At 35.2% G+C, this 11,003-nt stretch overlaps 1 protein-coding gene across 1 annotated transcript; it reads right to left on the bottom strand.

Moving 5' to 3' along the window:
- Positions 1-86: 86 nt before the first annotated feature.
- LOC107449591 (protein unc-93 homolog A) lies at positions 87-9,808 on the bottom strand. Its single transcript, XM_016065171.3, has 4 exons — positions 9,606-9,808; positions 5,103-6,371; positions 2,542-2,809; positions 87-536 (listed from the first exon to the last, which is right to left on the bottom strand). The coding sequence occupies exons 2-4, from the start codon at positions 6,348-6,350 to the stop codon at positions 325-327; spliced, it is 1,728 nt and encodes a 575-aa protein (XP_015920657.2). The 5' UTR covers positions 6,351-6,371; positions 9,606-9,808; the 3' UTR covers positions 87-324.
- Positions 9,809-11,003: the final 1,195 nt, after the last annotated feature.

Consider the following 11,003-nt stretch of genomic DNA (forward strand, 5'->3'; position numbering starts at 1 on the left):
ATTGCTATCAAATTTTCTTTTATGTACAGTAAGCTCCCCCCCTTTTTTTTTAAAAAAAAATTATATAGTAAAAAGAATTTTAATGATTCCAGAAGAAAACAAGTTTTATTCTATAATTGTAACAGTATGAGGATCGTTTTAATTTTTTTCTCTCTTTACGAACCACATCCGAACATTCCTGGTTTGAATCACTGAAAAACACTTTAATTATATGAAGTCGAACATATTTAGGAACAACGAAACGTAATTCGTCAGCGTAACAATGGTTCTTAGTGAGTCAAAAACCTTCTACAAGTGCAGATCATGTTAAGTAAGAAAAATAATTCATTTTTTAATTTTAGCTTTTGAAAACTTCTTTTCCACAATAAAGTAACCGATGTAACCAAGACTAGATATCGCTAATAATACATATATTTTGATGTAGGTACAAAAGTAATTGCTGTAGGCGAATGACAAACAGAAACCAAGAGCATACCACACATGAAAGGCAGCGAAAGCCGCTTCTTCTTCAGCTTTGAATAGGACGCCGTAAAAGGCTGCAAAAATTAAAAATTGTAGTTTAAATATCGTATCGTTTAAATAACGTATCGTTTAAATATCATATCATTTCCAAAGAAAAACGACAATGGAGAAAAATTTGTTGTGTTCGTAAACAACGCGATTTATTTTTACCTACCTTCAAATGAGTTACAAAGCTGTAAAGGAGATGGTGCTGCTCATTGAGAGTTTTGCAGTCAGCAGCGCCATCAGTTGACAACTTTCGAAACTGGAAACTAGATGAGAACAAACTAACTTTAAATGTCATCGTAATGCCCATGATCGTACATGTCATCATACGACTCTAGGGGCGCTTCCCTTATTACAAACTGTTTCTACGTGTGCTTTTGAGAAGGTATTTTCATTTATCTAAATTATCTCATCTATTCCAACAGTTACAGTCGATAAGGCTCGGGGGATAGAGGGTCCGCCTTCCAATGGGGTGAACCGGGTTCGAATCCCAGCGATTGTGGGTCGATACGAGTTTCGCATCCAGCTTGCACCGACCAAAGTGCTGATGTGAAATATCCTCAGTGGTAGACGAATGATGGGTTAGAGTCCCCTTGCAGTCAGGCTAACCGTGGGAGGCTCTTGTGGTCTTCCTCTCCATGCAACGCAAATGCCGGTTAATTCCAACAAAAAGTCCTCCACGAAGGCAAATTTTTCTCAATACTTGATCCAGGAGTTCCCTTGTCTTCTAGATTAGGTTCAAAATTACAAGGCTACGGAGTTGAACATTAGTAGTAGTAAATCCAAAAATTGGATCGGCTGTTCAACGAAGATTATAAAACAAAATAGTTATAGCCAGAAATTGCATTCAAATCGATGCTGTTGCTGTTGTTGTTGTTAATTTACGTCGCACTAGAGCTGCACAATGGGCTATTGGCGACGGTCTGGGAAACATCCCTGAAGATGATCCAAAGACAAGGCATCACATTCTTGATCCTCTGCAGAGGGGATGGCAACCCCGATTCGGTAGCCCGACGATCTGCACGCGAAGTCGAGCACTTTACGGTTGGACAGTTTAACGAGGACCCATATCGCACACCCTCGGTCCCTACGCTGACTGATCCAATTTTTCACCCACCCGCTCACTGACCCCAGCTAGTGATGCTTGACTTCGGTGATCTGCTGGGAACCGTGTCTTAACGATCAGTTCACTGCGGGACTCAAATCGATGCAAAAATAATTGTTTTATACTAATTTAACGATTTGGCAAGCTTGCCAAATCAGTTGCCAAATCGTTAAATAACGAATTTAATTCTTAACAAATTTAATTTCTTACTAAAATCACTAGAATACTTAAAATTAAGATAACTTAGATGAATAAATTAATATACCTGTTTAGAAGTACACGAAGTTAATAATAGGGAAGCTTACGTACGATTGTAGTTCTTAGTCGTATAATTTGGTGGCGTACATTAAAAAAATTCCTCTTTTATTTTCGATTTTCGCCGTATATTTGATAATAATAAGCTGTTTTACTGTGTTTTTCACCCTAACCGTAAACAAACTTTTAATTCAGAGCTCTAGATTTTGCTTGCCGTACGATAACTTTACATTTAACGAATACTTTTTGTTCTTACTCTTTCGCAACTACAATATAGTTTTTAACATCGTATAGATGAAATTCAAGATGAATGTGTTTTCCCTCTCCGTTAATTTCTCTCCAAATATCCCCACATGTAGGCTAATTTGTCCAAATGTTTGATTCAGGCCGGGATAGCCTGGTTGGTAGGGCACTGGACCCATGTTCGTGGGTTCGATCCCCGCCTGCCGAAGACTCTCCGTGTTGTAAATGGTGGCTGGTGCACGTTAAATCTGTCGAGTCGCAAAATCCTCCATGCTCCAATGACAAATCAATACCTCTGGGGGTACTGATCCAGGAGTTTCCTTGTCTTCTGGATTGGTACAAAAATGACAAGGCTACGGAGTTGAACATTAATAGTCATAAACCCAAAAATTGGATCGGCTGTTCAACGACGGTTATAAAATAGAACTTACCACGAAGTTGTGACCAGATGATTCCAATGTATGCTCCCCACATTCCACCGAATACGAAGAAAATGTGTGTGTTGACAGAATTGGGCTCCCACAGAAGAAGCAGAGCGATAGACGCGACATTCAACAGAGCAGCCAATGAGAATACACACTCTCTCCCCACCACCTTCACCATCCACCCCGATGTGGATGCGAACAGCGCGCAGAACAATCCGTAGCAGATGGAAACAAGTGCCACGTGGTAAGTACCCCAAGCACACCCAATGTAAGCCTAAAGGAGAAAGAGAAAAAAAGAGAACTGATTAGTAAGGCTTGAATGGATGTGGTTTGTGGTATTTCGTAATGACATCCCTTCATATGAATATACCCTATTCTCTGCGCGAGTGGAAAGTCATGAATTTCGGTCTTGAACAAAATTTGTCATGATTTTAACTATTTTTTTTTCAAAAAAAATTCATGGAAATTTATGGACTTAGGTCGCCGAAAAATCCAATTTTTGAAATGGAATTTACTTCAATTTTACGGTGTTCCGAATATCTTAATTTGTAACAAAATCCCCTCTCAGAGTCATATTTTATTAAAATGCACAATGTTTTTATCATGTTATATTTAAGAGTCATGGTGTTCTTTCAAAAAATGAAAGAAAAAACATCATTTCAAGAGCGAATTATTTTTTAAACTTCTGTGATTTTAGAATTTTTATTATTATAATTTTTTTTATTTCATCAATTTCAAATTCTAGCTGAAGCAAGACAGTCATTGGCTATTTTTTTTTTCAATTCCGAAATGAGAACAGAAAAATCAGGAGCATTTCGTTCTTTTCCGATGAACAAGAAAAATAGCTTTAGACTATAATTCTGCAGGAAAAAAAATTATTTGCTTCTGTATTTTTTTCGGCTATTTTATAACTCTTGAAACTATAACGGTTTCAACTCTTTCTTTACTCTGTTTTTAAAATATATATATATATGAAGATGCACAGTGTAACAGTTTTGGTTCTACCCATCATTTCAATGAATGTTATTATTATGCTTTTTTAAATTTAGAGTTATGTTTTTCTCAGAGAAAATAGTTACTTCGGTAAGTCAAGAAAAATTCTTGGAATTAGTCATGAAAAGTCATGAATTTGAAAATCTAAAATATAGCAGATACCCTGTGTGAATTTCTGAATGGAATTATAAAATATGACGAGGATTACAAATAGAAGTCACAAAGACATGATCCCAATCTATGTAACGGTAAATCTTTTTCTTCACATTTCAGTCTGAAGTTGTAATAGAATACTTCTATAAAATTCGATTTCTCAGGAGCCATTCAACTGATTGCGTTCAAATTTTGTATTTTGCCTAATAAATTTACATTCTTTAAAATGATGTAAGAAATGATATACCTAACAAATCAAAATTCTTCCGACTACTGTTAAACAAAATAATAAATATTTACTAACAGTTATTTTTTGCATAGAATTACGTTTGAAAAACAAACGAATTTTAAAAGAGTGTGCAAAAAATTTTAGATTCTCTTAAATAATTATTAAGATAAAAGATTAATTATTAAGATAAAAGTAATAAATTATTAAGATAAAAATAAAATTAATATTAAGGGGGCCAAACAATCAGGACAATCTTTCCCAGCCTTTCCCCTGTATTTTGTGGGCCAAAAATTCAAATATGTCGAAAAAAATTTTTTTTTCAGAGAAAGTACATTTTTGTGTCTGATTTCGTTACTTAAAGTACTGCACTCATTAATCTGCATGTTTGAGGTTACCCCCTCAAACCATTAAGATTGAGTCCAGAAAGTGGAGAACCAATTATTAGATCAAAAGTTATTCATGATGGATCTTTTTTTTTTCTCACCGTGCATAACATTTCATTTGTTAATTTGTTACACTTAGATTAACCATGTAAATCTTATACTAGCTTATGCTAGTTACTTGAACATAATTTTAAAATAAATAAAAAAAATTTGTGAAAGCCAAAAGGCAATTCCAGGTTACCCACTGACAAAATAGTTACTGTCTAGTTTCTTTTTTGCCCTCCATATTTATGATATTTACCTGAATTAGTATTGAAAACGATCCAGTTTGAACGGTAGTTTAGAATTTCTGATCCTTAATTCGAACAATAAAAACAAAAATATCGTTTAAATGATGAAATTCTTTTTTATTCACAACTCAAAAAATATTTATGGGATCTCTCTGGTCCCATGTCTCAAAACTAAACTCATCAACTTAATGCACAACAAAATCAAATGTGAAAAAAAAAGAATTCTAAAGAAATTATCAAACAGCAGCGGTCGCCATAGCAACGCATGCGCACTGTTTACTATTACTTTTGATTATTTTAGTTGAAAAGTGAGGAAACGTCATGAAATCTAAAGCAAGACCCATTTTGCAAATCGGTAAAAATTGCGAGAGTAATTTTTTTAGTACCTCAAACTCAAAATATTTCATTTTTGCTAACTTTTTGGAGTTTTTAAATTATATTCCGGAACATTTCTTTAATTTTTCTCTGTTCTGTGACCACCCTCTTCAAGTGTGGTCAATGTAATATACCATATCTTACCTTTGTAAACTCTCCCGTGTAAAAACCTTGTACTTGTCCAATGTAAAAAGATGATGGAATAAGTAATATCAAATCAGTGCGTTTAGCCAGTTTATAGGTAGCCATTAAAAATTTCAAATTGAATGGCTCCGCCTCCGTTTTAGATTCCAAAGGGTCCACGAACAAAGCAACAACCAAGACAGCAACTATCGCCAGAGAAACACAGACACTCGACAACAGGTTTCTTGTGTCGGTCGACACTTCTTCTACGTTGTCAATGAAGCACGTAGATTTTCCATTGCAGTAACGAGCACCGCAACCGCAACTTGTGGTGCTATTTAAATAGTTACGAGGCAGTTCCCCAGTGCTGAGAATTAAATAGGACAGCAAATTACCTGACAAATGGCAAACGAGGTAAGACATGCCATGTATACCAAACACGCGAGCCGTGATGGTTTCGACTTTTCTTACCACCAAGTTATGGGTCTCTCCGTGAACAACTGATTTCTTTTTCAACGATTCTTCAAAATGGCGGCTCTCTAATGGCGAATCGAAATCGATCGATTTTCTTTTAGTAGACTTACTGGCCTCTGGAATAGCAACGACAGAAACATCGGTTAAATATTTTTCAATAAAGTTCACTTTCCTCTCGTCGCTGTCCAATGAATATTTTTTACCTTTCAGATGCTCATCGTTTGAGATTTTAAAATCCGGCATAGAGTAACGAGGAAACAGGATGTTATTCGTACCTTGCACCATCACATCAAAGTAACTACCCATTTTCGAACGACTAATGGTAAAAATGCTGTGGAACTTTTCCGATACACAAAGTTCGGCGTACATGACAGATACGTCGTTTAAATAAGTGGCTTGGGCACCCCACAACAGGGCAGCGCCTAGACCAATCAAAATGGAGGCCGGTACCTCAACATCCCAATGAGGATAAAAGTTTGCCGCAATATACGGAACATAAGCCATCATAGAAAACATATAAGTCCGTTTGCTTCCAAATTTCTTGATAACGTACTTTGGTAACAGGAGTGCCGATATGCTAAATGCGCCATACATGATGGCTTGGCTGGCCACACCGATCCCCTGTTCTTTGTTCATGGTACTTTGTAGCATGGTAGGCCCATCATAGGCGGTGAAGAGAGTAAATACACCAGTGCATACCGCTGCTATGTTTTTTACGATGCGCTTCTTGCTCATTGCATGTGTGGTTTCCTCCCGGTGAGTCGTCGCCCCTTTTTCGTTGTTTTGGTCATTCATTACCGAATTCCTTGTAATTACCTATAAAAGATATACAATTTAAGATACTTAAAAAAAAATTGCATCTGCACCACTAATATACAGCCCCTGGCCAAATTATTAGACGCACTATAAGATTCTATGTAAAATATTAATTATCACGTGATACTTTTATTTATTTATTTATTTTTTAATAACAGCAGGCACTTAACTTTCGTTCTTCGCCCTAGAGGATACCGGAAGTGTTACTCATTTAACGTTACCCAGTGGGCACCTGTGAACCTAAGTCACAGAGGCGAGCAACATTACCCACGCCACACTGACATAGATACCCGTTCATAGGGTGGGCCACATTCACACATCAGAAGACAATGATTATGTATATGATAATTATTTTCAGTACTGTTCTTAATATATATTTTTTGTTGAAAATTATGTGAAAACCTACTTGACACTAAAGTTACCAACACTTAATATATATCTATTTCTACCATAGAATTTCAAATGTCGGGGCATTAGAATGAAACAAAATTATATTATTATAACTAAACATTATAATTAAATATTATTATAGTCAAACAAAATTGTATATTGCCCATTTTTATGTATTACAAATACAAAGAATAAGAATTTTTAATTCATTGCTACACGCATTTTTTATATATGCAAGGTGTTGTACATTTTCCGCAAACATATTTCGTCTAATTATTATTTATTATGTCCATAATTCTTATAATTATAATTCATATAATTATTCCTATAGTTAATATTATTTGTTTCTAAGAACTTGCGCTATCTCAATTGTTTCGACATTTTTTTCGGTAAGAACTAACAGAGTTAGTTAGAAATGAAGTAAAGCTATCAAAATAAAACATAAGCTACTTACCAAAATGTTTAGTTTTTATCACTTTTTCTGACTCAAAAATACCAATCTAAAATGTTTGGTACTTTCTTGAAATTTGAATTCTGATTGAAATCACTACGCAACAGTCTTTGCAGAAACTCATCGAATGCAATACGCATTACATTGTCATTTCTGAACCTTATAAAGCAATAAATTGTCCTCCCGGTTAAATGACCGGTTGTGGTAGGTATGCGACAGATATTATTCGAAACAAACAAAATACAAAAAATAATAGAATATTAACTGTATATAATTGTAAGTGATGAAGTCAAATGCGGTAAGATTTTCATTTCGAAAGAGTTCTTAAATGGTCATTTGATCGGTTATGGTATCTTTAGTGTTAAAAGCAGTTACCAACGCTTAAGCGAGGAGGATTGATATCGAGGCAGATTTCAATCGTTCAACTTCAATTTCACATAAACATCTCTTTTATTCGCTATCAAGTCATCAAATTTTGTTAAAGTTGTTTGTACAGGGTGCGTAGCCAAATCTTTCAATCAAAAATAAGCACTTTTTAAAATCTTTTCAAGCACTTTACAAAAATTTTCAAGCACTCAAAAAACTCATATTCAATCAATGACATTATTGAAAAACAAAAACTTTTTATAAACAGTTTTAGCGTTAAAAACCCCCCAAAAAGAAACGGACGTAAATCAAAACAATCAGTACTTCCCCACATCCCCGAGTGAATTCAACTTGACCCTGAACTCAGAACAAAAGTACCCTTACCCCCTACGTCAAAAAAGTGTTAGAAGTAATGTAAAATAAATAAGAATAAAATTAAATTAAAAAGAGAAACATTTCATAAGGATCTGATATTCTCTATCCGAATTGGAGCACTCGGGTTTCGGTTTTAAGTGTGCGCGCATGCGCAAGTCATAACGTGGGTACGACATCGCTAAGTCCTATGTCGACAATAGTCGTATCCTATGTCGTGGGTACGACATAAGACATGAAGTCCTCGTGAATGATTACGTAGCAAACACCCCATTTTTCGTGAAATGCATGGGATCCACCAGATATCACTGAAGAAAAAAAAATTACTTGTGGAAAAAAAAGCACTTTTTAAAAACACCAGCGAAATCCCCAAAAAAGCACCTTTAAGTACTTTTTACAAACGCTACGCACCCTGTTGTACATATAATTGGGATCTCTAGTACGTAAGCGAACTGTCTAATTAATTAACATATTTAAGAATCATTTGTGAGTCTTTGCAGTCGAAAATCCGATCAAAAGTTATTAAGAGTGTTCTATTCAGAGTACAGTTAGTTACTAAATGATAGAACAATGCAAAACAAAATTCAAAAGATGACAAACTCTGAACATCTGTTTGTTGGATCCTAATCAAAGTTACACCTATTTAACGGTCATTCAAACAGAAATTATAACTGAGCACGTTCAGAAGTTATTAAAAACAAAGTTATTTAGAAATAAAAAGTTATTAGGATCAGATCAGCATGGTCCGACTTAGCCTAATTGGGGCAAAAACTTCTTTTGCAGTCCCCTTTGCTTCGCCACTTCAGTAATGAAGAACCGGACTTTATGGAGGTATTTAAATTTTTCACCTCATTATAAATATTTAACAACAAAATTGACTAGAACCTAAAATAGCTATAAAGTCCTTCCCATCGTCCGTTCTGTCCATTTTATTGATTTTCTCTCAATTCTATGTCCATCATGTCGAATGCAGTTTTCTGATTGTTAATTTCGTCATCTAACAGCGAAAAATTCATATAATTACTGACATGAGGACGAAATTCAGCTAAATTTTCGCAATTACGATAGCTCAATTAAGTCAATGAAAAATCCGTATTTTTGTAAACACGTCATATTTTTGGGTAAGTGAAAATTCAGGTTTTTTTATTGACCAAATGTGTCCATCGTCATTGTGAAAATTTAGTGGAATTCCACTATAGAAAACCATGGATTTACGAAAGATAGGTTTTTTGCGTTCATACGATAGATTAATGAAGAAGCTAACATAAAACTTATGAGTTTTACACTGTACTGATATTTTGTTTAAAAAAAGTTCAATAAAGAAGGAAACGTAAAATAAGCTTTCTATTCCATTTGGGGGGCCCTCTTATGTGGATCCCCGGAGAAACTGCCCCGTATGCCCCTGCCTTAGTCAGGCTCTGCAGATCAGATCAACAGTGACTCAATGATCTTAGTCAAAATTGTCTAGAGATTTAAAGTTATTCGCCAAAAATGTGGAAGTCTGATCATCCGATTAAAAACTAGTCGGTAAAAAAAAAGTGCAACTCCGATCATTAAATCAAAAGTTATTCAAAGCGATATTTTTTCTAGTTTCTTTCGATAATAAATAAAAATAAAATAGTTAAGAAGCACTAACATAATGCACAATGACTTACCCGCTATTTATGTGCTATAGGTGATCAGAATTATTAAACTTTTTGCATGTCGGTGTTTTGCGTGACAATTTCTTTTATACGAAAACCTTGATATGGACAATGTATTACACTTTTTAGATAATTATGATCGTAAAATAATACGCGATGGCTAATGCTGTTTTGTCAGCATTATCTTATTTTTATCATTCCATTACCTTTTTTATGGTCATTCATTTCAATGCATTTTGCTTTTTATAGGCTTTGTTTTTTGATAAAATGACGTAGATTTTAAGAATATTCACCTTCATGGCTAAAGCGTGATTTTTTAATTCAAGCAAAATAAAGCAAAAATAGTCGTAAAAATTCCGAAACAGTTAAAAACATTGTAAAACTTTTCATTTCGCACTTCCTATGCTATGAAGTAGAAAAAAAAACAGCGACAAATTAGGCATGAGAGTCAGTCACCTTATCAACCAGCAATTGATTTAAAGCGGTCAAAAAAATTCTTTTAAATGTATTTTCAATAAAATATACAGTCTGCGTTCCTCAGAACGAGCCCCATTGCTAAGCGTATTGTATTGATTAGTAAAATAATAAAAATAGAGAATTAATCAGTACATATTCTTGAAAGTTTAGTACTTTAGATATTAAATAATTGTATAGCATAGCGACTCAATAATGTGAGATGCAGGATTAAAATTCAAAACCATCTTTCTGAACCCTTTGTAACTGAAAGAGGCTTGCGTCATTCCCTTGCCTTTTAACATTGCTTTGGAGAAGTGTATCCGAGATAGTGGATTGGACCGAAGAGGCACTCTCTGGAATAGGTCACTTCCAAGTTTTGGCCTACTCTGATGATATCGATATAATTGGAAGGTCAGAAAGGGAGGTGAAACAGGCTTTTCGAGCTCTCGAAGCCACATATATGGGCCTTTCTATGTTGTTGTTGTAGTTCATTTACGTCACACTACAGCTGCACAATGGGCTATTAGCGATGGTCTGGGAAACATCCCTGAGGATGATTTGAAGGATGATCATCACCATTTTGATCTCCTGCAGAGGGGATGGCACCCCCACTTCGGTAGTCCGACGACCTGCTCGCGAAATCGAGCCCTTTACGGTGGAACATTTTAACGAGGACCCATACTACAAACCCTCGGTCCCTACGCAGACTAATCCAAGTGGTCACCCATCCGCTCACTGACCTCAGCCAGAGATGCTTGACTTCGGTGATCTGCTGAGAACCGTGTCTTAACGTAACTGCGGGACGGGCCTTTCTATTAACGAAGATATAAGAAAGGAATTTTCATCCTCAACTACAATGCTTCTATATGTATTAATGTTACAATATTCTATATGTAGGGGTTAATGCATTCGAATATCTTGGCACTGTTGTTAACGATCAAAGCCTACTTGCAT

This window comes from Parasteatoda tepidariorum, chromosome 9 (assembly GCF_043381705.1).
Source record: "Parasteatoda tepidariorum isolate YZ-2023 chromosome 9, CAS_Ptep_4.0, whole genome shotgun sequence".
In the NCBI taxonomy this organism is placed as follows: Eukaryota; Metazoa; Arthropoda; class Arachnida; order Araneae; family Theridiidae; genus Parasteatoda; species Parasteatoda tepidariorum.

Bases quoted from the DNA above. Each gene is read 5' to 3' on its own strand.
- LOC107449591 (XM_016065171.3), bottom strand. From the start codon at position 6,350: ATGAATGACCAAAACAACGAAAAAGGGGCGACGACTCACCGGGAGGAA. The intron at 2,810-5,102 runs GTAAGATATGGT...TTTCTCCTTTAG, and splicing joins ACACGGGAGAGTTTACAAAG to GCTTACATTGGGTGTGCTTG. The intron at 537-2,541 runs GTAAGTTCTATT...TAATTTTTGCAG, and splicing joins CATCTGGTCACAACTTCGTG to CCTTTTACGGCGTCCTATTC.